At 41.0% G+C, this 27,262-nt stretch overlaps 1 protein-coding gene across 1 annotated transcript; it reads right to left on the bottom strand.

Moving 5' to 3' along the window:
• Positions 1-6,704: 6,704 nt before the first annotated feature.
• LOC142104304 (cytochrome P450 2J6-like) lies at positions 6,705-21,692 on the bottom strand. The gene is made up of 9 exons (XM_075188893.1): positions 21,502-21,692; positions 20,655-20,817; positions 19,935-20,087; positions 17,251-17,411; positions 15,057-15,230; positions 11,076-11,220; positions 10,786-10,973; positions 8,999-9,140; positions 6,705-7,172 (listed from the first exon to the last, which is right to left on the bottom strand). The coding sequence occupies exons 1-9, from the start codon at positions 21,661-21,663 to the stop codon at positions 6,991-6,993; spliced, it is 1,470 nt and encodes a 489-aa protein (XP_075044994.1). The 5' UTR covers positions 21,664-21,692; the 3' UTR covers positions 6,705-6,990.
• Between the last annotated feature and the right edge of the window lie 5,570 nt (positions 21,693-27,262).

Genomic DNA, 27,262 nt, shown 5'->3' with positions numbered 1-27,262 from the left:
GCCATCTTAACAACATTATGGGCCCCCGGGCAAAGCAGTGCACCGGGGCCCCTATAAATAGATATAGATATATAGATATATACAGATACAGATATAGATATAGATAGATAGAGATAGATAGATGTACTTGCTCAGTGACCCTTGAAGGTTTTTTTTGCAGGTTTTTTTCTTTTGCAGGATTATTTATTCTCATTAAGAGCCGTGCCTATGGGGCCCCCTTGCCCGTGGGGCCCCCGGGCAGCTGCCCATTGTGCCCAATGGAAAAGATGGCCCTGCCTATATTCACATGTAATTAGACACTGTAGATGTACTCTGTTGAGCTGGGGAACAAAAGAAAGGGCTATAAAAAGTACATGCTATTATCCACATGTTTTGAGAAACGAGGGACAGACTGGTTATCAAACTTGTTTTGTTACATCTTGCATAACCTGCTTCTGGATTTTCCTTTTTTTATTCCTGTAGGAGACTGGAAAATGGTCCTAAACATGTCTTTGACTTTGTCGAGGTTATAATCTTGTAATTTCTTACCTCTCAGTTGGAAAAATACAACATGCATTGTCTTCCTACCTACGAGAATCTTCAAATATGCTCATTTTTACAGTAACTTTCAAAGGGCATGCTGTTCAGACTATTCTCTGTTTGAATATTTATGTTATTAAAACTCCCTCAAAAGAGGTATTATTTCTAATTTATGTAATCTGCTACGTTCTTCCAATCTAATCTCTCTTAAAACATGAGGAGGACTGGAAGAGAGATTTGGGCCACCATATGGGATAAAATTAGAAGCAGAGTAGTCAAAGCCTCTCTCTCCACTTAAATAAGAGAAACTCCTTCTCATCCATGTTGGTGAAGTGTCTCATCATTTCCATTTTTGGAAAAAAATTAGTCTTGAATCTGCAGACTTTAAATTGTTTCTGTGGCCAGCATTTTTCTATTTGCACATCCCAAATCTTTTTTTTTTTTAATTTAGCCTTCCATATCTTCAATGTTGCTAAGTCTACTTTGTCTAATCGGAAGGAACCTCCCCCATCTTCAGAATGTCCTAAATAAGATTTGGTTTATAGCATCCATGAAGAAAATTACTAAGGACAGAGTGGATAAATTCAATCTCATCTGGTATCCTTGGTTTGCATTTTCATGTCGGACCATTTCCTCCCTTCAATTTATTGTTAGGAGGTTTTTTTTTTCATTTTGTTTCTTACATTTTTACCAGATTTTCCTTCTTGATTGGATCTTTGGCCCTGGAGGCAACTGGAAAATGGTCCTAAAAATGCTTTTGATTTTGTGAGGTTAATGCTTGCAGATCTCTGTCCTCTCTGTCGGAAAGATAGAACATCCCCTATATTTTTTCCTATGAGTATCTTCAAATACACTAATTTTTGCATTCCCATCCAAGGGACAATCTCTTCTGCTCATTAAGAACTCTAAAGCAGAATATAATTTGTAACCAAGTGTTTGTTTTACTATTCAGTATATTTTTTTTCATATTAAATGTGTTTACTTTCTGTTGTATATTGTCATTTTAAAATAAAAAGCAAAAAAAAAAAGAAAAGAAAAGATTTAATCAATGTTGGCCCTCTACCTCTGAGGGAAGATATTTGCAATAATACAATCACAGTAGCGGGTGAGTACCCTTGAAGCCTGTAATACCATACTTGCCAACTTTTAATTATTAAAGTACGGGAGATCCAAGGGACGTGGTGGGAAGCGGTCAATCGCAGCATTTTGGCCACGCTCCCGCTATGAAAACATTTTGACGCAAGGGGCGGGGCCAAAATGAAGCAAATTGTGTCACTAAGTCTCCCATCCTGCCCACTTTACTATGAAGTGGACAGGATGCGGGAGAATTGCTCTCCCAGGAGTCCGGGAAACCTACTCAGATTTTGTGAGTCAATCCAGACATTTCGGAAGCGTTGGCAAGTATGTGTAATACTTTTCATGTGAGTAGAGATGATTGAGGATTCGTAGAGGTGCGCAGTATCAGTGATATCATTTTTGAGTTCCGCTTTTGTTTCACCTTTCTGCAGAAAGAGCTATTCCACACTGTACTCACAGTCATTTGTGTCCTGACATTATGTACTTTGGAACTTTTTACCTATGTGTCATTCAGCCTGAAGCAGAGTGTGACTGGTCAGGAATCCAAAAAGCTCAAAACACAACTTTCAAATAGCTAAACCTCTGTGTCATAAGTACGTTACCACACTTACAGGAATGAATCAACAGCCAGCTTGTTTGTGGTTTCTAATAATAATTGATTACACATAAAGGATATATTGTTCATATAATTTATGTGTTAAGTATAATTAGAGATGTTCACTGACTGCCGTGTTCTGGTTTTGGTTTTGGATGTGGATTAACTTCGTGTTTTGGTTTTTGGTTTGGCAAAACCGCCCCCGTGTGTTTTGGTTTTGGATCTGTATTTTTTAGAAAAACTGCTAAATATGCTAAAATCACATATTTTTGCTCTTTTTTTGTTCCTACATTATTATTAACCTTAATCAAACTAATTTCAAGTCATTTGCAGTCAATTTTGACCTCCTCACAGGTCACAATATTATTTTCATACACTTTCGGACAAATACTGCACCAACCTGGTTGGATGGTAAGCGACAGAGCAATGACTCATACACACGGCAGTTCCTAGCACATCTAGGAAACTTTGGCACACAGCAGTGGCAGAAAAGAAACGTGGTGCAAGATGGAATTGTCCTTGGATCATGAAATCAGTTATGGTTCATTTGATCGCTCCACCCGTTCCTTGGATAACTGTGGTAATTCTACAGCTAATACATGGACAGAGTGAAGAGTGAAGCGGGCAGTCATGTACAAGGAGAATCACAAAGGTGGCAAAGGGATCCCGAATATCCCCACCATGCTGCGAGCCTTCTTTGTTTGTAACTGCACAGAACTTTTATTGAAAAGAACATTTGCTCTGCTGAGAAGTCCATACCTCGCTTTTTCCTCCTGCCTCTTTGGAGGACCCTTGGTTGGGACGAGTGGGACAGCTCCTTCCCTCTTACAACTGAACTACACCTTGGTTTTACCTGGCTGTTGGACAATTTGTGAGGGAGCACCATCTGGAGGGACTTAAACAAGACTTGTGGAAGCCAAAAACTTTCCACAAGCTCATCAGAGCTAAAGACATTATGGAGTCTGTTCCAGGGCTCCCTGCTGCAGGTGTGGGAGAATGTGGCCTCTAAGAGGCTAATAGACACAAAGACATTGCATGGATGGCTATCCAGGGAGGTTTGCCTCTCAGGACATTCATGCACTCCCGGAACCTGTGTTGATATGTCCACTGCCAGTTCTGCATCACCAGAAGGGAAACAGCACAGCATATTTTTTGACACTGCCCCACTGCACAGGCACTGTTGCAGTGGGGGGCACATGAACTTAAGGACAGTGTGCCCAGAACTTGCCTTTCATACCATTCGGTATTTTTTGGACTATTTCCTGGGGCCCACACCAATGGGGTAATCCAGGAGGCCTAGCGCCATATGAACTGCTTTAAGTATGCTATTTGGCTTGCCAGGAATCGCCTCATCTTGAAAAGGGAGAAGATAACCATGCAGGACTGTCGCAGGCTGATCCACAGCCTGCTAAGAGACTATAACACCATTAACAGTCCTGAGGAAGAGGGAAGATGTTAATTTTCTGTCTCTTCTCCTTCTCCCCCTTTGTGTCTGTTTATTCAATAAAACCTTGGTCTTGTGTCTCCCCCTTCCATACCCCCTCCAACCCATTCCCCCATCACTGTTTGAAGTTTTGTTGAATGTCTTACCTTAATTTATGCACCTTTCCCTGTATTTGTGTCTGTCTCAATAAAGATTCGTTCTTCTGTGTACTGCTGTGAATCCATGTTGATAACACAGTACAATGTGACTGCAGATTTACACCAAGCATGCCAGTCCTAGTATTTGTATTTCAGCAATGACAATTAGCAATGGAGCAATGGAGCTCTCCTCTTTGTGTGTAACCTATATAACACCGTACAATTTGACTGCTAATTCAGAAGACCAAGTCTGCCAGCCCTAGTATTTGTATTTCAGCAATGACAATTAGCAATCGAGCAATGGAGCTCTCCTCTTTGTGTGTTACCTATATAACACAGTACAATGTGACTGCAGATTTACACCAAGCCTGCCAGCCCTAGTATTTGGATTTTAGCAATGACATTTAGCAATAGAGCTCTCCTCTTTGTATGTTACCTATTTAACACTGTACATTATGGGACTGCAGATTTAGAAGACCTAGCCTTCCAGACGTATTAATTCTTTCTATTTCAGCAATAACAATTAGCAATGGAGCTCTCCTGAGTTTCACTGCAGAGTTTGAAGAACACTGCTACCCCCTCCTCTTTCTATTCTACCTATGACGCTGCCCAACTGCTCTACAGACTGCCAAGGACTGTGTTACTCCTTCTGTGTCTCTCTGTGAAATGGTGCTGGATCGCCGTGGTGGGTGGTACTTATAGAATCCAAAACTTGCGAGATCCGATGGCGCAACGATGACGTTTTGCTTCATTTTCAATTCTGATGGTGCGTGAAATCAGATATGCAAGAGAGGGTGTGTACGGTTCGGGGGAACCGAGCCTGAGCATCTCTACTCTTGTGGCTTTGCTAGTTAAATAAACTGAGAGCTTCCTGCAGGAGTGGGCATAGAGGAGAGGGGAGCAGGCTAGACAAGTTTTTAGTGCCATTACTCCCACAGCATCCTCTATACCCCAAGATGAGCAGTGTCCCCCAACTGTGTTAAGAGAAACAGGTTTTACAGTAAGCACAAAAATCTTTTTTTATTGAAATTTTTTGAAAAAGAGGCAACGGTATTCCTTTCAGCAGAAAAATGCACCCTGTCACACTACAAAAATTTGAATGCTTTGAGGAACATGACAAATAGTACAGGGTGTTGACTTGGCCTCCAAACTCCAAATTAATGATGATCACAAGCATGGATGTTGCGATTGATGTAAAAAAAAACCCAAATAAATAAAAAAAACAACAAGCAGACCCCAAAAAGCCATAAGAGCTCTAGGGGTAAAGTTTCCCTTTACAAGGCAGCGCCGCTTTAAATTTAAGCTGCAAAGAGGCCGAACTCGCGGGAGTTGAAGAAACCGGAGGTTGATACATTTACCCCCTAGTGCTGCCAACTTAGGCTGGTAATGGGAAAACTGGGGAGACAAAACCATAAGGTCCCCCTGGAATTACTGAAACCAGCACTAAGCTATGCCAGCCTGGGCTAGTGACACTATAGCAGGGAAACCCACAGTGCTGGGTTCATCTGCCATAACAACAACCAGCCTAGGCCAGTCAGCATGGGGCTGAAATCCGTAGAGGGGGGGGGGGGGGGCGCATTCTGAAAACAGTACGGTTCTTCCCACATCTTTGGTGCTTTGGGAGTGGGTAATAAAATAAAAGAAGGCGTTAATTTTTCCATTTTATCCGTTGTTAAAGTCGAATAATTGGATGAAGTCAGCTAAATTGATTAATATTGGTTTACTGTGCTATTGTGATTAATGCGCTATGCCTAATAGTGCAATCACACAGGTAAACAACACAGACACCTACATTTACCCTTACACTTGTAAATAGTACACAAGTTCCAATCCACACTAAATAATTAATAAATGAATCAGAGTTTATTTATATATAGACAATATTACAGTAAAGGTATTTATGGTTCAGGTCCTCAGAAATGTATAAAGTTTGGTCTCATATTAATTCAGTTTTTACCAGCAGAAATCCATTGTCAGCAGAGCAGCGATCTCATACAGTGATCGCTAGTTATGAGTAGTATGCGATTAATACTCAAAGGCACTCTGTTTATGGATCAGTTTAAACTGGTTTTTCTGTGGGAAGACACATATGCAACAGTTGGAGTGAGTTGTCCCCACCATTGGGAAGAGGATCAAATGAACTCACCTATGACCAGCTGTCTTCTGGAGCATTGTAAACCCTGCACCAATGAAAAACTTTTTTAGTGTTATCTATGTATATTTGTGACATCATCATTGATTTTTGTAACCAACCAGTATATAAACTGGCCTTTGATTCAGGAACTGTCTCTTTGCCAACAAACAAGCTTTGACCGGCTGTTCCTGGATCCAGGGCACACAGCGTACTATATGTAGTAGTTGTACTTTGCAACATTCTCATTGTACCTTGCTGTTTTATTTTGCTATTAAATCTCTTTTGTGCTTTGGAACCATATTGATCGCATCAGCCAATATTCATTGCTGACGATAAATGCGGACATAAGACCATGTTGTACTACAGGTCCCAGCAGCCCAAGCACCCAGGACTTGCTGGGGCCTGTAGTGCACCAGAAAAAAAATGCTTATTGTTAATGACTTTTCCTCAAAATATTCTACAGCAATCATTGCAATTGGTAGGTTCTCTTTCCAGTTCAGGGAGAGACAGGTTATTAAACGCCCCTAAGCAGTATATACAGCAGCTCCTCCTCTTCCTCTTTGAGTGAACATAACAAGCATGGGTTGGAAACTGGGCTACCACATTTTGGGGAAAAGGAATTAACAGTATGCATAATTCCCATTTTACCTTTTTAATCCTCTTGAATTCTCCATGGCAGATATTACAATATTACAATGGGATGTACCAAAGCAATACGGAGTGCTGCAAAGAACAGATCAGCCACAGCAGCTCTCTCAATGTTTTTTTTGGGTTTTTTGGGTTTTTTTCGGGTGGGGGGGGGGGGGGGGAATCCTGCATGCGCCCCTGGTTGTGGGGATTCTGTTCTTTTGTTTTGTAAAGTTTAACAATCACATTCATGGTTGTTCGGTAGTAAATTAATACATGAATCAGTGACACAGCCTGGGCAATACAAGTGAGCAGGGTTAGTATTGTATTCAGATATCAGGTATCGTCACAAAAGGTGACTAGTTTTCCTATCATATCAGCTGAATAGTTTATTGAAGGTGGTGAGGGGCTATGATGGCTGCATTCTCCTCCTCTATTTGTCTTCAGATGATCAGTTCTATGTGAGGGGTACCAGCCTCATCAGAAAACGTTTAGGAGTATGAGATACCCCAAACACCGGGGTGCAGTCTGGAGGTGACTTGGTGTCCGGACAACAGAGTTTAAAATGTGTCAGTATAGAAGTAAAGAAGAGAAAGATCTCCATGCGGGCGAGGTTCTCCCCGAGACAACTCCGTGGTCCTGAGAGAAAACAGAGGGGTGATCAGAGGAGAGCACTGAACCTGCAATATGTAAGTATGTGCACCTATGAACAATATTAAAGTCATATCTTACATAACTTTTATCCATGGTCCTATTATATGTACCGAAGTTCCTTAGACCCCTATCCAGCCTTATACTAAAATAGTAGACATTACTGCATGCAGCATACAACCCCATTAACATGAATGGACCATTTAAATGAATGGACCATTGATATGAATGGGAATGCTTTTTTAAGGTATATATACACAATTCACTCCAATAGAGATGAATGGACATTTTCAAGAGTGGTGCCATGCCTTGAACACACTGAAATGGATTAAGCAGCATTAGAAAATGTGAGTGCCGGAAGAAGCAAATATGAACACAAATGGGTATTGTTGCATAGAATAGAATGGGTTTTTATTTTAACATGCAGTTGCATGCTTTGATCTTTTTAAAGCCAAGTGAAGCAGTTTAACAGCAGAGGGAAGGGTGCTAAGCCAGGTACAGTACCTCTAGCCTCCTAGTGAATTTCACAGTATCAGTAGAGTGCTTAGTTGGAAGTAAGTATTGTGATTTCTGCCAAACACAGTTAATGAAATCGATCACTTAGTGCACATTGCTTCAGCTACTTATTGAAGCCCAGTGTTGGCTTATTCTGCTGACTAATGCAGATCCACTGATAGGAGCTGACTTATGTTTGCAGAGATTTGAACACACAACACCACTTCACTAAAAAAAACGATGACACAGCAGAGAGTCAATACAGCAAATCAACATGGACTGCTGCTATGACAAAAAATACATAACTTGCAGTTTCCCATTTATTTCTGACCTGAGTAACCTGCGCTGCATTAATTAACATGAGAACGATATTTTTTTTCTATATCATAAATTATTTAATTCAGCCCAGGGTATTGCTGAATGGAAATAAGTGAGAACATCAGATACAGACTATTATTACATTGTGAGAAGAAGACAGGAATAATTACACATACACATTTATATTCCATTTACATTTTTCTAAGTCTCCGCAAATCAGAGGACTGCTTCTGCAGTAACACTTGTGGGCAGAAGGAAGAAGCCTATTACTAGCTTTGAATGTAACAGTGTGATACCATGCCTGGATGGAAGGCAGAGGGATAAATAACACATTCATACAGTGTCCCCCGCCTACCCAAGACCATTAACAATGGCAGTGACAGGGGAGAGGATTGCTGTAAACTGGAGTGTGCAGTACGGTTATGCAGTACCACTTGTGGCCAGCGGGAAGCGCTCTGTCAATAAATTTACTTTGTATAAGTAGCGTGTGCTACCATACTAAACTGTAGAACAAAAATATGAGAAAGTATATTATTATTATTATTATTGATTGGTAACATTTTGCCTGCACCTCTTTATGTCCTAAAGTAATGCAGATGGTGGACACAGTTGTGTTGGCCCATTCTAACATATCAAAATTCAATCCAGTGGATTTTATTTACCAATTATCCCTATTGGCGTGTCTGTGAGTTCATTGGCTGACCCAGAAATGGCTGTGAGTATCTGTGGCCAACTTCCCAATGTGATGAGATCATTCAATCCATTGCCTGCTCAACCATGTCTGTGCAATCTGGATATCCACAAGTGACTAAACTGCTCACAGATCCAAGTGTTCAGTGACAGAGTCAAATAACTAGAAATCAGCGTGTGGAGATAATATAGAGTGATAAAGTCAATATCTAATCTTATCTTCATTGTTCTTTACTAGTAATAAAAATTATTGTTCACGCATTATCCACCCACCAAACTGCCCGCTATCCATTCCTATTCATCTATGTTACCTGCAGAGAAGGGCAGGAAGGAGTCTACTTTCACCAGCTCTCCCTCCTTGTTCAGGAAATTCTCTGGATTAAACTCATGTGGATATTTCCATTGACTCTCATCATAGTGCACTGAGGACAGATCTGTTAAAATCAGTGTTCCCTGGATGGAAAAAGATGATCAGGTTATTAATATCATTTAATAGACAATTTCATAGAATTTGTCATATAGTTTATTTATTATAATGTTCAATACATGAGTATATAGAAATATGGTAAAAAAAAAAAGTTTATATTTGTGTTGTATACCATACACCATGATGAAGCTCAGTACTGCAAAGTAGAACTAGTAAGATAGGGAGAACCTCATTAGAAAAAAGTCATGCATTGCCTTAAATGTGTTTTTCTATCAATAAAAATCGCATTTGTATCAAAGCAATACATTGTGTGCCAGTCGACACCATATGTCAGGTAGGTGTGCATGACATCTGTAAGACCGTGTGTCAGGTTAGTTGTGTGTGATATCCGTAAGACCATGTGCCAGGTAGGTGTGTGTGATATCTGTAAGACTGTGTGTCAGGTAGGTGTGTGTGATATCTGTAAGACTATGTGTCAGGTAGGTGTGCATGACATCTGTAAGATCGTGTGACAGGTAGGTGTGCGTGACGTCTGTAAGACTGTGTCAGGTAGGTGTGCGTGACATCTTTAAGACCATGTGTCAGGTAGGTGTGTGTGATATCTGTAAGACTGTGTGTCAGGTAGGTGTGCGTGACATCTTTAAGACCATGTGTCAGGTAGGTGTGCGTGACATCTTTAAGACCATGTGTCAGGTAGGTGTGCGTGACATCTTTAAGACCATGTGTCAGGTAGGTGTGCGTGACATCTGTAGGACTATGTGTCAGGTAGGTGTGTGTGACATCTTTAAGACCGTGTGTCAGGTAGGTGTGCGTGATATCTTTAAGACCATGTGTCAGGTAGGTGTGCGTGACATCTGTAGGACTATGTGTCAGGTAGGTGTGCGTGACATGTGCAGGTGTAAGGTTTCGGTAGGTGTGTAGTAGGTATTTGTGGTTAGACAAACACTTGTTTAGGGATCCCTGCAGCTTTCTTCTGCTCAGTGACAAGCATATGTTCAGCTATGTATGAGTTTACACTGTACACGGGATCAGGGAAATGCCTTCAGTTACCATACACTGATCTGACTGTAGATCTTTAGGTGACCTCACATCATCGCTGATGAAACCACATACCCTTTTGGTGGAGAAACGCGTAAGTAATTGATGTAAGGATAGCGTGCATTATAACACTACAGACGATCGACGAGGATAGAAAAATATTTCATATTTCATCTTTAGATCCTTAAATGCGCACTATATAAATAAATGATGATGGTGATGATAAATGTTTGTTCATCTACTTTTGGAATAAGTGAGTCTTTCTGTGTGGCTACATTACTAATATATCCGGAGTCTGTGTTGGAGTGGACTAATTAGAGAACAGAGGCACCTACAGCTGACTGCCGATCTAGTGTGTCAAGTTCCGAATCCTGTTCCCGGACAACGGGTAATTCCGCTCTTCAGCTCCTGAAATCTATAGTTCTCAATAGTACAACAATTGGGATGCACCCTAGTAAAGAAAGCTGATAGAATTACTGTATTACAGCACAACGTGTACAGATTATTGCCATCCACCACGGAGCATGTACTATATGTCCCGTCTACTTTTGTGAGCCCCTGTTACTTTGGAATAAAGCTTTGACAAGTCCAGCTACCTGATGCTAAAATTTTCTTCATTTGAGTTATCCTCACCTTTGGAATAGTATAACCATTCAGCTGTACGTCCTTTATGGGTGCGTGAGCGACTCCTAGTGGCACGACTGAGGCATAGCGCTGGACCTCTTGCAGCACAGCCTGTGTGTACGGCATCATCATTCTGTCCTCATAGTCTAGATGTTCTCTGTCTCCTCGAATTTTATTTATTTCCTCCCGACACTTCTCTGAAAGAAGAGATCATACATTTTATTACTTATACCACAATGGAGACATGCAAAAATATGAAAGCTACCGAACGGGGAAGCATTCTGGAAAAAAATATATGCCTTGAATGTCCGGATTCGTCATCATGTAAAGCAGACACCACTCAAGACTGGCAGCTGTGGTCTCTGTCCCGGCTATAAATAAATCACCCACACATGTGAAGAGATTCTCATCATTGAAGGTTGACTTGTTACCATCTTCCTGCTCCTGAATAAAGGACAAGAGAAGAGATCACAAATAGTCAAGGGAAGACTGTCTAAATAAAGGGTGTTGTGATTCACAACAGCTGGAGAACGTCAGGTTACCAAATTCTGTAATTAAATTCAAGTCTTTTGAACTTTTGTCATTTGAATTCCACGGGGTATATTTACTAAACTGCGGGTTTGAAAAAGTGCAGGTGTGGCCTATAGCAACCAATCAGATTCTAGCTGTCATTTAGTAGAATGCACTAAATAAATGATAACTAGAATCTGATTGGTTGCTATAGGCAACATCTCCTCTTTTTTTTTGTAAACCCGCAGTTTAGTAAATAAACCCCCAAATCTTTACACTGTCATTCAAGCTATAAACTATTATGGGTCCAAGTAATGGACCTTATTTAATTAGTATCAAATTCAGCTGAAGGGTGCAGATCATGTTGTGATGTAAGGGGTGCAATTGTTTTATGCATGCAGAGAAAATACTGCCTGCCTTTGCACGTAGCACACAAATTCTGTACAGCTTTATTTATACACTGCGATTTACAGTGGAGCTTGCAGAGGTTGGGCTGGGCAGACTGGGTTGGGAAGGGGGGGGGGGGTCGGACAAAAAAAAGATTATTTTGGGCCAGTCCCTATAGTCAAACTAAGTGGCTGGCCCCTCCCCCGGGACCAGCCACCTTCTCCCTTCTCTTCCTTAGATCCGTCCCTCCTCCCTCCCACTCTGTGCGCTGTTCTATTGTAGTCACATGAGACGCGCACCATGTGACTGGTGCCATCACATGTGTGAAGAAGAGAGGAAGAAACTGCATGATGCGCAGATGGAACCAGGTAAGCGAGGGGGCATGCAGTAGTAGCATGTGTGCGTGTGCGTGTGTCATGTTATGCACGTTTTGTCGCTATCCAATAACGATTGTCGAATCTCGATTTGTGTTTCCAACGTACAAATATTTATTCTCAAAAAGTAGCAGAATAAATCAAGTGAAATAATAATAAGTACAGCTGTTACTTATCGCAGGCGCTCTGGATTCAGGTCTGAAGTCTGTGGAGAAGATGTCTGAACACTAGATGAAAAGCTCCTGCTTATATGCAAACAGAAATACAGTAAAACAATGCAGATGATGTGACTTGCTTCTATTCGTCCAGGCTTCAGGAAGGTCCAGGGGGTTGCTGATCATAGGCTAGTTCAAACTAAAGAATCCAAAGGTGGGGGTCATCTCTCAGGGGATATACTCTGACTTTCCCTCCAAGAATCCAGTCTCAACTAGTCTATTAGCATTTTATAGTCAGCATCATATTAAAGGTTTATTCCCTTACACCAATAACTAGAGTATGCAATGTGCGATCTCTTCTCCGAATGAACCGGACAGCTGCTGATGATTAGGGGATTAAAATGATATCAGACATGACACGTTTCCTTTAACCTGAACCATAGGTTTTACTAATATGTATATAACTTATAATATTAAACATGAATACTACTATCTTTCGACATAAATGACTATGTGTCGCAACTACAATTAATGTGTACTATTTACAAATGTATATGTTTGTGTGAATGTGTGTAAAAGTTTAGAAACTGTTTATTGCCACGTGCTGCGGCTGGACACGCCCTTCCACGCCGTAGCGTGCTCTACGCATATTTTCAGACAAAGACAACCAAGTTTGCTCGATATTAATTGAAATGACTTTATCCAATTTGCTGACTTCGACAGTCAGTATATGAATGTAGTGTGTGAGGGGGCCAGTATATGAATGCAGTGTGTATGTGTGTGTGTGTGTGTGTGTGTGTAGTTAGCATATGAATGTAGTGTTTGTGTGTGTGTGTGTGTGTGGTCAGCATATGAATGAAGTTTGTGTGAGGGGGCCAGCATATGAATGCAGTGTGTGAGGGGGGCCAGCATATGAATGCAGTGTGTATGTGTGTGTGTGTGTGTGTGTGTAGTTAGCATATGAATGTAGTGTTTGTGTGTGTGTGTGTGGTCAGCATATGAATGCAGTGTGTGTGAGGGGGCCAGCATATGAATGCAGTGTGTGTGAGGGGGCAAGCATATGAATGCAGTGTGTGTGTGTGAGGCAGAGGTGGTCTTAATATAATGTGTGAGGTAGGCTATTAATTTATTTGTGGCGTGCAGGTAGGGGCTAATTATTGGGTGCTATTTTATTTGTGGGGTGATGGTGATGCAATTTTATCTAATAGTGGGGTCTATGAATTTATGATGTGGTAATTGGACCTTTAATTTAATGCTGGGGTGGTTTGGGAGCTATTTATTGATTGTGGGCTGTTTGGGGAAAATGAGGTCTATTTAAATGTAATTATGTATTATTTAATGCCTGTGATTGTTGTGGGAAATGGTTATATTTGTTAAATGTAAATGCTATTTAAATTATTGATGGGGCTGTTTGGAGTTAGGGAAATAGATTTATTTATTAAATGTGTATGCTATTAATTTAATGTTGGGGCTAGATAAAGGAAAATAGATCTATTTATCAAACGTGAATACAATTAATTTAATGTTGGGGCTGGAGGGAGGTCTAATTATAAAACATGGGTGCTATTTTGATATAACTTCGAGGCAGGTTGGCGTTTTCTAAATTTCATGTACCCATTTTTTTCCAAATAGGGCTCCCAACATTCCAGGATCCAGACAAGCAGCAACTGATCAAAAGACACCAGCAGCCACAGATGGTGAAAGTGACTAGAACAGGTCGGAGAGAGCAGGACAGTCTGCCAACTGTCCTGAATCTGTTGGAGCAGTCCCGAATTTGGGTGACTGACTCGCTTAGTCATAATTTGGTCTGACTGGAAGGACAGTTGGGAGGTATATCTTGCTTCACACTGTACTACTCATGAAGGCAGAACTGTGTAAACCTAACTGTAGTGCACACAGTATTACCTGTGTACTTGTCTAAAATGATAACCATGTTACATCATAGGCCTCCCCTGTCTAAAGTACACTCTGGGTCCCCAGCTCTGAGCAAGGGTGTCAGATTGACATCTAGTGCTCTGCTCCTTCTCCCAGCAGCACCCCTCATATTATTTGTTTTATGTTATCCCTAAAACAAATAGTAACCTTATTAGTATATAGTGCGAAGCAAAAAACAAGCCCTTTTGCTGGGTGTATTTACTAAACTGCGGGGTTGAAAAAGGGGAGATGTTGCCTATAGCAACCAATCAGATTCTAGTTATCATTTATTTAGTTAATTCTCCAAAATGACAGATAGAATCTGATTGGTTGCTAAAGGCAACATCTCCACTTTTTCAAACCCGCAGTTTAGTAAATATACCCCCAGGTTATTAAAGCAAAAGGGCATTTTGCTTTTTGATAAATCAGCCCCAATGTTCAGTACTGTAATAGAACATTATTATATAATCTATTGCTATATGATTTATACCCCATTATAATCAGCCAGGTATGTGTAAAAATAAATAAAAAAAAAGTGCTGTAGGAGAAGGAACATATAAAATAAATGCAATATAACGCAATATAAAGTGAGGTTTGTTTTTTGCTGCAATATTTAAAATTTATCAGTTACAATAATAAAGTATCGCTAGCTTAAGCAACACTAAAATAGCCTCTTTTTATATTGATAAATATATATTGTACCGAAAACTACACTTTAAGGATGGGCCGCTGCTTATGGGCCAGTGCTGTGTGCTTGTCCCCCGGGGTAAAGTCTGCCAGCCAGGCCCTGAGTTTGCCCCTTCCAATCCCTTAATCTATCCACATATTTACACAACCTGACGTAGCATAAAATGTTGTGGACAAGGTGCAAAATTGCTTGGATTTACTTCTAACTCTAAATGATCCATTGCACTTACAGTATGTTGCACTAATACTTTACCTTATCCAATTCATCGAGGTAGCAGTCTATGTAGTTTTGGGGTTGTCCGGGGTTCCTGGTTCTCTTGTGCTCTTCTAAAACTTTTCTGAGGAATCCAAAAATAACCTTTATATTTCTGAAAATCTTCTGGTGTGGTAAAGGAAGGTGTCTGACAAATCCAAATGCATTGTAGAGCTGAGAGGTGGAACCATAAAAATAATCATGTAGAGGAAATATCTTATATTTTGCTCTAGATAATCGTCTTACTCCCAGAGCAGTATCTGCTAGTAACTACCCACATGTTTGTACTGTACTTGTATAATAAACATTCATTTTGTTATAGATTAGATTTTATTTAATGTGCAAAAAATATATATGTCATTGTCCGGAAGAGTACGGGGTTAATCCAGATAAAAAATATGGCTACAGGTTGAATTTCAAACAGCAACCCTACATAGTTGTTTTATTGTCTTTAAATAGCAAGTTAAGTACCTTTTTAACAGTCATTTTTCTTATCTGCACTCCTACAAATCATTATCTCCTTTCCAAAATCTCTCTGGACAGCATGCAATTATTTCTGTCAGTCACACTGACACATGCTCACAGCTCTCAGCATATCATTTGATGGCAGAAGAGGGAGGAGGATGGGGAGGATTTTACAGTGCTGAAATAATTCAGATAGGTGCTCCAAAGCGTCTCTGCTCACTACATCATGTAGTAGCTTTTGGTGTAGTTGTCCGGTCCCTCTATGGCCCGGTAAGTTTGTTTTGTATCTATCCATACAGATACATCTCCTCACACCCTCTGGGTGTATGTCCCCCCTCCCATTTTTCACCCTCTGGCTACCACCTTGGCCTCTGCTCCACTGAGGACCCCACTCCTTCCTACAACTGTGCGCCCCCTAATACCTTCACTTGCCCAACATGTTCCTCCATGGTCCATCCAAGCAATCTGTAACCCCCACGTTGGACTATCTCACTCCCACCTTACAATACTGACAAGGGCATTAACTGATCTCTTCCATAATTCTCTCTCCCAGTCACAGAAATGTCCTCATCTAAACCTCCCTCTAAAATGTAAACTCTCACGGGCTGGATCCTCGCTACCTTTTGTCTATTTTAATCACATGTATCTAATTTGTGCTTATATCTGTTGGAGCTCACATTGATATAATGTATATTCATGTCCTTTCTGTCAGGCTTAATTGTATTCATATTTCTGTTTATGCATTTTGTATTTATGTCATATCTTTATGATGATTATCCAACGCTACAGATTCTGTGGTGCCTTATAAATAAACGATGATATCATGGTATTCACATGACTGTGCAGAACTACATTATAAATCATTTATAACATCCTGAAGAAACAAAGCAAAGGAAAATGGTAATTACCAGGCTCACACAGCTCATTTTTTCATGAGATTGCACTAAACCCAAAAAGTGAAAATGTTTGTTTTAAAACTTCACATATGAAGGATCTGTTCATACATGTGAAATCGATGTTTAATACATAGTTGCCTATTTTCCCAGAATGTCCGGGATACTCCTGGATTTTTGTGAGAGCAGGGTAACCTCCCTTTCCTGGCCACTTAATTAGTTAAGTGGTGGAGGCGGTGCTTAGGACGAAACTCACGCATCTATTGGCACGCTCCCTGCTGTAATAGGCTAGAAATTGTGATGACAGTCCCGGGCCCAGCCCCCCCCACACACGCCCACCTCCCCTCGGATCTCCCGATTCAAGGGCAAAGTTGGCAAGTATGGTTTAATATCATACTTGCCAACTTTGGCAAGGAGTGCTCTGGGAGATCAGGGGGAGGTGGGGGGCGGGGCTCATGAGATTGTGCAACTAGATAAATTTACCCTGTTGGGTTTACTGGGCAACAGCTTATTTGGGGATTTTATTTGCCACCCTCTGGGTCAACACAACAAGAACAGGTTGAATTGATGGACTTCTGTCTTTTTCTAACCTCACCATGTTTTTTATTGTTTTCTTTACAGGTTTTATTACCTCAATCTAAATGTGAGGACAAGCAGCGCCATCTTGCCTTTGCTAATTCAACTGTCACACAAATGTAAATATAGGGGCATAATACATAAATTAAGGCTATTGATGAAAATGAATTACTAGACACTTCTTAATGTTATTCCTGCTTATAAAGTGCCTTTACGTTCCTTTCTTCACCGTATGCTTTGTCAGCCATAAAGTGACTCACCTGAGACCAAACACTAGTCGCCATCTTCATATTTTCATGGACAAGATTAAGAATGTCTCTGAACGTGGGGTCATCATAGTCGTAGCGTCTCCCAAACACAATGGAGCAAATGATGTTGGACACAGCGTTATCAATGACTAAGTGTGGATCAATTAGCGCATCTGAAGAAAACCAGAAACAGTTACTATTCACTATCATTGTAGCTCATAATTTTAGGTCACTATCAGCTACTACTTGGTCATATGCCCAATCTGAGCAAAAAGCAACACAGAAATAGACCAGACAAGTTACATTTAGAGATAAATTCATTTGTACTGAGTGATGTATTCATTCAAACATCTCCAGGATATCAGTAATGAAGTCACTATTAGTAGCTTAAAACTTAATTGGGTTCTCTTCATTCTTTTATCAACTTCATCTCCCTAAATGTGGATGATCTAGTTTTAATGCTTAGATGTAATATACTTAATTTTCTAATTGCAGTGCAAGATACCTCTATATTGCAAGGCCAATTAGTGATTGGCTGAGATGTAACACGCCTTCTCCTGATGAGCAGCCTACTGTAAGTGATAGAGTGGACTTTATGTAGATGTACAGACAGTTCAACCAATACAAACACAGCCATGTCCATTACCTTTACCTCTGCCAGCCACTATCGCCAGGAGAGTATCACGCAGCTGAACCAGCATAATTTTAAATTCTGGCAATACAAGATTTTCTATCGCAGCGATAAGTGGTGATAGAAAATCTTAGTTATCACAGCATAATAGTAAATATAGTCTTGGAGGGAATAATCACATTATGATAATCATGATAGAGCTGTTTATAATGAGAGGAAGGTGAAATATACTGAATGGTAAATACTGAGCGCCAGCTGAGTGCACCGATTGTTGACGGCTGAACCTACTGTTGTCATCCATTGAGGCAAAGTGCGAATTATTAAAAAGAAAATGTTGTGTGTGTCTACAGACAGAAAGTACTGATTAGGCAGAGTGTACTTCTAAGCAGATTCAGTTGGCCTCTTGTATTTTTTTATAAGATGGATCAAAAGAACCACAATCAGTTCAAGCAGTGGAAATATAAGTGAATGGAATGAGATAGTTTTACAATGAAAGCAGTAGAAGTGGCGGTATGGCGAACCACCGCATACCCCCCACTTTCACCACTGGATTCAAGGGTTCATTCCAGCTGTTAAAGTAAACGCTTGATGTTTAATCCAAACAGAAATAAAACATGTTCAAAACACTTTAGTATTTTGAAACATTCAGGGATAATTAAGGGATCATTGTATAACTAGATGGTATTGTGCGCACAAGTGGGCCGATAGGATCAGCTAGAATCTGCAGTTTGTCAAACCTTTCAGCACAAATATACACTTGCGGGATGATTCAGCGCTTCCAAAAAAGGATACAGGAAAAAAAGGTTCTAAAAGTTGTAGCTCATAACCTGTATAGTTGTTAAGTATATAAGCTGCTATGCATAAATTAAGATGGTAGATATACGGAATAACCAAAGTTCTGAATGTCTAACAATATGGTTCTATATGACCTTACTATTGCCTCACAAATTACACTGAATCAATCTACATCTAGATGTGTAGGTCAAAAGGTCCGCATAACATTGGTATGTGGTGTGACTCGTGATCAATTGCAGTATTACTACAGCCTAAAGGATCTCACAGGTGGGATAAAGGAGAGAATAAAAAATACATGAATAAAAAGGCTCAAAAAAACTATCAATATCTGCTGCAATAAACAGCCCGAGGCTTAATCAGTCAAATCCAATGTTAATCCAATTAGTGTAGATGTTCAAAGTCCCATATCAGTCACAGACAGTCTACAGCTGTGAATAAACAGAATACTGTTTGCGCAGTTCTGAGGTATTCTTTAAGTAGATATTAACCGGCGTTCATGTAGAAGGTGGACACCCTCTTTCTCGTTTTTTATGGTGTCCACCATCTACATGAACAACGGCTAATATCTACTAGAAGAATACTTCATGTCTGCGCGAGCAGCAAGTTTTCTGTTTATTCTCATCTATAGACTGCAATGTCTTTAAAAGTAGAACTTGCCTTTAACGCAATTGCTGCTTTAAACTCCCCCTGCAAAGTCACCGAATGTCGGCGAATTCCAAAATTCGCAGTTTAATACATTTATCCTCTGGAATGTCCGGGAGACTCCCGAACTGGGGAATTATCCCGGACTTCTGGCAGAGTAGGCAACCCACGCGGATCGCACCTCACTCTCTAGTGTCCTCATGGCCCACCTCAATGCAAGATGACGCAATTACGTCATTGTGCAGAAGACTATCATGACGGGGATTTCATCGCCATGCTCCCTTACACTTGCCCTGTGGACCTCTTTCTTGGAAGGTCCAGGAGGTCCAGAAAGTAGGCAAGTATATCTATGCATTGCCAAGGAAATCAGGATCCTGATAAAAACATGGCATAGGTGCCACCCATCCCTAATTTTTAAGGGACAGTCAGTTGGAGATTGTACCAGTTGTGGCCTTTTCGCACAGAATTTGAACTGTGACATTTTCTTAAAAAAAGGTAATTCTGTAATAGAGCCTGTTTTGTGGACGTACCTTCTATGAAGACGCTGGTAATATATACATACTTCATGCACCATACCACAATCATCCCCAGTGTACACAGTGATCACACCAGTACATCACAGGCTTACTTGTATTCTTCTTAAATTCCTGAATCAGGTATGAACTCTCCTCACATATTCTCTCCTCCATGGACTTTTTACCCAGCCCGAAATTCCGAAGTGTGGACAGGGTGAAGCGTCGGTGCTGCTTCCATGATTGTCCATAGGGAGCAACTATGATACCTGGAGAAAGACACATACTTAGGAGAATGGCAGAATAAGTTAGAATACAATATAACAGATTGATATGAAAGCAATTCAATAATGATAATTGGGTTGTATAGTTATGTGGCCAGAATACTTCTCAGCATTTCTGCTTATACATATGAGTACTCCTCTACAAGAGTGCACGTTGTCATTATGAAGTGCTGTTCTGGAAGCTATGTGATGATACTGTAGCTGTAGGATAAATGAGAATAAATGTAGATGAAACAAATGAGTAGCATGTGTTATGGGGTCCGGTAAAATATACACATACTGCAATCTCGGGATAACTACTAAAACTTGGAACAAATCCAGATTGCTGCTACAAACCCCACTGGTCTGATCAATCTCCTTTCATCATAGGGGCAAGAGAGCTGAAATAAATTCCTTAAGTTATATACATACATTCCTACAGTTATATACTGACATAAATATCAGTAGATATTATTCTGACCTTCTCAGTGTGGCCAACACTTCCCTATACTGAGAAGGTCAGAAGACGGTCAGCTGTTGATAAAATGATAGAATGACCTATATACAATTTACCTTTGGTACCGGAGATGGCTTCTATTAGTCTATTATGAGGCCTGTCTGCAAATTCAACTCCTTTATTCACCAGGACTTCTTTGAGGTCTTTGATCCCCCGGACCACCACAGCCGGGGTAAATCCCAGGTAGATGCTGTACACCGGCCCATACACCTTGGAGAACTGACACAGAACTGTCATGTTGTAAGTTAGGTATAAACACTATGGCAGCGGTAATGAAAGATGTTGTGTTTTCTTTGTATGTGGTCAGTATTACATAGGTGGAATAATAGAACTGTGACATGATATGATGTAGACTAAAGTCTGCAGTCAGAGCAGTAACACTGGTGATTAGATGCACTGCTCCCATGTAACTGACCTTATCTAGTCTGTTGCTGCACCTACAAAGCTTTTCACTGTAACAATGATCTATGCTGAGAAAATAAGTAGCTCAGGACATATAATATATATATATATATATATATATATATCAGATGCTGCAGCCATACATTCCCCATCAAAAATGAATGTTATGGTGCAGTTGGACAGTATTGAAAAATAGGGACATATCCAGTGACAGGGATGTCAATGGATACATCTCTAAAAGTTTGGACTGTCCCTGGAAATTAAGGACTGTTGGGAACTATGAGCTGGTGCATCTTAGTATGTCAGGCACTAACTTTCTTTAAACACCAGTGAAGGAATATGCTGAAATTCTGTACTAAATTGAGTACTGCCATGAATCACATGTTTATATCACCCGTCTTCATCAGATAATATAAGGACACCATCATATCTGGACTATATTCTGCCCCTATGCTATGTACATACAGATATTTACTATCACTTTGTAGACTGTTCACTTACCTTCCTCAGAGCCTTTAGGGGATTGGTAAAGTCCATCTGCAGCATATTACCCATTACAGGCAGGGCTGGAGGACCAGGAGGGAAACCTTTTGGCCGAGACCATTTCCACCACATTAATCCCAGGAGGACGAGTCCTAGTAGCAGAGCAGAGCTGAGCTCCATGATGGCTGATAGCAGATTCTCATACTCTGACTCCTAACTTCCTGCAGCACAAAGTACAACCCAGAGACTCCTCCTCCCAGAAGGGACACTGTGATAATTATAGGTGCTGGTTACACAACACAAGATAAGTCACTCTGTCCTGTTCCATATCACAAGCATAACCACATACTAAAGAGCATACTTGCCAACTCTCCCGGAATGTCCGGGAGACTCCCGCATTTTGTGAGAGTCTCCCGGACTCCCGGGCGAGTGTGGCAATCTCCCGAATTCTGCCCACTTCACTAGGAAGTGCCCCACTTCCTAGTGAAGTGGGCAGAATTAGATCCCAAACGCCGCGATTCCCGGTGAATCGCGGCGTTTGGCCCCGCCCCCGCTGTCAAATGACGCAATTTGCGTCATGACGTCACAGGGGGCGGGGCCGAAATGACGCGATTTCGGCCACCCCGCCCCTTCACGCCCCCCTCCACTGGCTGGCTCCCGGAAGGGAGCTGAAGAAAGTAGGTAAGTATGCTAAAGAGTATAAAGCTAAAATAGACAAGTGAGAACAATGATTCAACAACTGGAAACACATTCCAAAATAAAATGGAAAATATTTCATGAATTAAATCTAAAAACCAACCATGAATAAAAGAATGATGTACGGGCTAAATAATGGAGTCAGCCTAGTAGAAAAAAAGTGTGATCACAAATAAGAATCTCACTGCAAGAGCAGGGGACATACTACCATATCTAATGGCGGCTTAGTGAAGTTTTTTCTTGCACTGCTCATTTTCCCGTTCAAAGTGTAAAAAACATTCAAAGAATTATTCATTTGCCGGATTGTTTCACAGATTCATAGTTTATGTGAAAATAGAGTGTGTGTGAGCATGATCGTAAGTACAGTGGTCATAGGTCTTAGGGTTCTCTAATAGGATGGTAAAGTTGGACCTTAGCTGTTTTGCAGGTTGTAAATGACTGTGCATATAAATAGTTACAACAGCAATGCAATATCTTTTTGCTTTGTCATTTACTCTAACATTTTGGCAGAAAACAACTTTTGCTGAAATGCAGCTCACTGCTGGGAGAAGAAAATCAATATCCAGAGGCTTCTAGAACGTGATAATGTCCAGAGTCATTGTGACGACTATGTAGTATATCTAATGTCTTGTTAGTTTCTGTTGAATTCATGTATGACAATGTATATTGTATGTAACCTTGTAATGTAATCTCAACGTGTGCTTTGCTAGATGATGAGTCTGAACTTATGCAAGTGTCAATAATCGTTTCAAACTAGCCAGGCCCTGGATATATAAGTATCTTGGAGAAGTCTGATGCCCCAAACTTGTAAACCATCTAGCCACTCAAGCAGACCAGAGGTGAGAGATTCTCTGAGGTGCCCAAACATATATGTTAGTGACAGATAATTTACTTCGGAAAGGTCTGTGTCATTTTGGGAATCAGTCTGGCTTAATTGAAAATGTAATTCCTAAGGTGGGGGTGAAGAGCCTGTAAGAAGGGTTTAAAATATTCTGCTTTAGACATTACATTGAGCCTTTTCATGAGGGGGTCTATCCCATCTTTCTCAATTGTGTTTCCTCACACACGCTGTGACAGACCCGGGCCTTACATTGGAAATATTGTGCCAACTCAGTCTGTCCTCATTGGGCCAATTGAACAACCGTGGCCCACTCTGTTTTTAGATGCCGCCCGGTGGCCAGATCTGTTTTTGCTGTGGTGTCCGTAGAGGGTGGGTGAGGCAGCTCACAGGAAGTGTGAAACAGCTGTGGACCCTGTGACACCAAAAAAGAGTGGAAGGGGTTAAAGCGTAGGGTCAGGACCTTATCTAAAATCAGGAGGTGGATTCTTACTGTTTGCTAACTATTATTCCAGCAACTCTTCAACACAGTCTGAATGCCACCATCACCGCAGGTGGGAGACCACTGTTGTCATGCTTTACTTCCACCCCTGTTACCACCCAAACTCTTCACACCACCAATCACAAGAGGACAATGAGCGGAGGGTTGACCCAGGGAGGTGGTCAGGATCGGGAGTCTTTTGAGAAGAGACAAAAAGGAGCTGTCTGGGGGAGGGGGTGTTTGGTGTTGGAGAATCTTGAATGAGCAAGGACTTGGATTGATTGAAAGTAACCGTATTCTCTCAGGGCCAGAAAGGAATGATTGAAGCAGGAGCTTTTTGACACAGATCGGACAGTGTATCTCTACGACTTATTCTGTTACCACTCCATCAGGAGACACTCACAGATTATGGGGAATTGGTGAGCCTACATCGGTAGGGAGACTAATACCCAGGGTCCAAACTCTCCAAGCTGGTGGAGAGTTGGCATAGTGGATGAGATCAACAATATACACTGGCCCACCTTACGGATCAGAGACCCTGGCCCACTTGGATTGTCATCTGTGGATTTTATTACCAAGAGCTTGGGCTTACTAGGACTCTGTGCTTGGAGGTAACCTGCTGGGGACTTTGTTGGGGAGTTTTACTTGCACTGATGATTTTCTGACACTTGTTATATTTGGTGGGGGAACAAGTTTCTCCTTGGGGAGCACTGTTGAATTTTACTAAGTATGTGCACTTTGTTTAATAAAAGGGATTATTATCTTTTTCCTGTCTCCTTACCTGTGTCACCTGTGAACCTAGTGAGCTTTGGTTCCAATCTCGGTGTCCTCACACACGCCAAGTCTTAACTAGTAAGTAGTCACTCTGGTTTTATTTCCTATTTTATTTTCTGAAACTTACTTGTGCAACTTATCGTATGTCTTGTCATTAACTTTTTGCAACTAAGCCTTGGAAATATTTTTCGGATTAAAATACATTTAATCTAGCATATTCTCTGTGATTCTATGTGAATTTACGAAGCCCTGGGAGGTTCATGCTACATGTGTATGTTATTTAAGTGTGAAACATTAATAAGTGGTTTTGGTGAACATTAATAAATCCAGTCACGGCCAGCTGTTCAGATTGCTGTATCTGAGACAGGCTGGGCGTTCGTGACAGTCATTTTTATTCTGAATTAAGAAAAGTATTATGAGTATTTAAACTAGCCTAGATTCACTATGTAAGTCACAAAACACACTTTACGTTTCTTTTGAAAATAACAGAACTTTTCTAGCCTGAAACAATGAAAGCAAGAAATACATGTGCAATACATAATAAGATTCAGCTGAGAGGACAGTTCTCTTATATTCCTTTCTGTATATAAGCCTCATAAATCACAGGAGTCGAACTTAATGTGAACATCTAGAAAATAATACTTCTGTTCCCTATTCTCTACATATAAAATAATGAACACATCATAGTTGCCTACACTCCTGGAATGTCCAGGAGACTCACAAATGTCTGGGAGTTCCCCCGGACTCCCGGAGTGCAGGGCAACCTCCCGAATCCTGTCATTTCCTTAGTGAAACGTGTCATCCTGGCCCCACCCCCTGCTGCAATAGGCCAAAAATTGTATCATTTTGCAGAGGGGTGGTGCCTAATGGCGCAATTTCTGGTGGCCACGCCCCCACAACACGTCACTGAGATCTCCCCTCCCGGAGGGGTTATCTTAAAAGTAGGCAAGTATGGTATACAAATTTCATACAGACACCAACAACCATGTTCTCTACAGAAATCCCTTTGACTCATTTAACAAATTAAGGTCTGGCAATTAAGACATTTTTCCACATCCCCATCATTTTAGCCTTTTTTCCATTTTAACTTCATTAATACATATAGTAATTAGGCCGGCTACTGATGTGTCATTTTCCCTATCTTTAAATCAAAGTACATGATAAGTCTTACAATATTCTGTTGTCAGCTGACCAGTGAAGTGGGTGCATTGGTCTGGGTTGAGGATCAGTGGTAGCCCAACTCCAGCGTTCCTGTACTTCTTGTGGCTATCTCCATGAAATCTAACCCGGCAGTTTGTGACCTCTCTTCTGCCTGTCGTTTAGTATTGTTTATGCTCCTGGGTGTTGCTGACCCGGCTTGTTCTGATACTTCTGTTTTCTGACTTGGTATTCTGCAACCTGTTTGTGTAGCAGTTTTGGCTACGTTGATCAGTCTCTTGTTGCAGTTTGATACCAGCTCGTCACGCCTGGAGGCAGCGCAGAGGGCCGCGACCTGTGAACCCACCAGCAGTGAAGCCCAAACCTCCTTCTGGGGGTCCCTGGTGAAAACCAGGGGTTCGCTAGACTCCGTGTCTCTGTTACTCTCAGTGGTAATTCAGGTTGACAAAAGAGAATCCAGTGTATCTGCTAGAACTGTAACAAACACCAAGGTTCCCAGGTCCTTCTATCTGCACAAAGTTCCAGAGACAGAGGGAATAGATGCTCTGGCAGATCATTGGACATCTTCCCTCTGTTTCCACTCAAAACTCACATTCTAAAAAAGATCGGAAAAGAGAAGGAAGATGTAATAGTGATCATTCCTTTTTAGCTTGCCATCCATGGTTTCCTGTAGCCTGGGAGATGCTCCAGAAGCAGCCATAGACTCTGCCTTTTGGGCCAGAACCTCGGTGGCAAATTCTAAATCAAGAGTGGCTAGCTCTAATGGCAAGGAGATTGAACAGGAACTGCTCAGAGATAAAGACATCTCAGAGCAAGTAATTAACATACTCTTACAGACAAGAAAAGGAGAACTCTTCAGTAATCTATTACAGAATTTGGAAGAAGCTTATTACATGGTGTGACTCTAAATTAGATCCAACTGCAGCGACCATTCTACAGATCCGTGACTTCCTTCAGGGTGGTCTGGCTTTATCTACTCTTAATGTACAAGCATCTGCATTAGGTATGTTCATAAATACTAAATTATCTGCAGACGATATGATTATGCTGGGTCCTTTGTTTAGTTCTGATGTCTGCCCCACTGAGGTTTGTCTTTGATGATTGATACTGAAGGGGATATTCTGAATGACAATTACTTCTACTTCCAGAGTCAGAGAATTCCCAGCGCTGTGGTGCAAGGAACCCTTTCTGAATCTATATGCAGATAAAGTTGTGCTTAGAGACAGTCCAGTGTTTCTGCCTAAAGTAGTATCTCCATTCCCCATTAATCAGGGGGTTGTGTCTCCATCATTTTGTCCACAACATTGGGATGAAAAAAAAAACAAAAACTGATAAGGGCAATTTCCTTTCATTATTATCTGGATGTCTTCTCTTCCACTGACTCTCAGTTTCATGATTTTGCAGCATATGTGGCTGATCTGTCTGTGTAGCCCTCCGTACTGTATTGCTTGGGTATATCTCACTGTAATATCTGACATGGAAGATTGAAGAGGTAAAATTTGAATTATGCTTCCTGTTAATTCCTTTCCCTCTGTGTTACCCGCCTCAGCTCTTTCAATTTCCCTGTTCCCTACTCTGGAGTATCACCGAAGACCAACAACATTATAAAAAAAAATCGCAGATCCCAACAAAAAGCAACCTAAATGAATTCATCAAAAATAATTTTTAGATATAGAGGATAAAGCATACTTGCCAACTCTCCCGGAAAGTCCGGGAGACTCACGAAATTCGGGTCAGTCTCCCGTGCTCCCACGAGAGCTGGCATTTCTCCCGCATCCGTGAATTCCCTGGTGAAAAATGACGCGATTCACCGAGAATCGCATCATTTTGGC

The sequence above is a fragment of the Mixophyes fleayi genome, chromosome 10 (assembly GCF_038048845.1).
Source record: "Mixophyes fleayi isolate aMixFle1 chromosome 10, aMixFle1.hap1, whole genome shotgun sequence".
NCBI classification, from domain to species: Eukaryota; Metazoa; Chordata; class Amphibia; order Anura; family Limnodynastidae; genus Mixophyes; species Mixophyes fleayi.
The sequence above is the reverse complement of the archived record's forward strand: the minus strand, read 5'-3'. Positions and strand labels throughout refer to the sequence as shown.

What these genes read in the sequence shown, in the direction of transcription:
- LOC142104304 (XM_075188893.1), bottom strand. Translation starts at nt 21,663, where the DNA reads ATGGAGCTCAGCTCTGCTCTGCTACTAGGACTCGTCCTCCTGGGATTA. An exon ending in CGACTAGTGTTTGGTCTCAG is followed by an intron (nt 15,231 to 17,250) that starts GTGAGTCACTTT and finishes TCCACCTCTCAG; the next exon opens with CTCTACAATGCATTTGGATT. An exon ending in GACGAATCCGGACATTCAAG is followed by an intron (nt 10,974 to 11,075) that starts GCATATATTTTT and finishes CTCTTCTTTCAG; the next exon opens with AGAAGTGTCGGGAGGAAATA.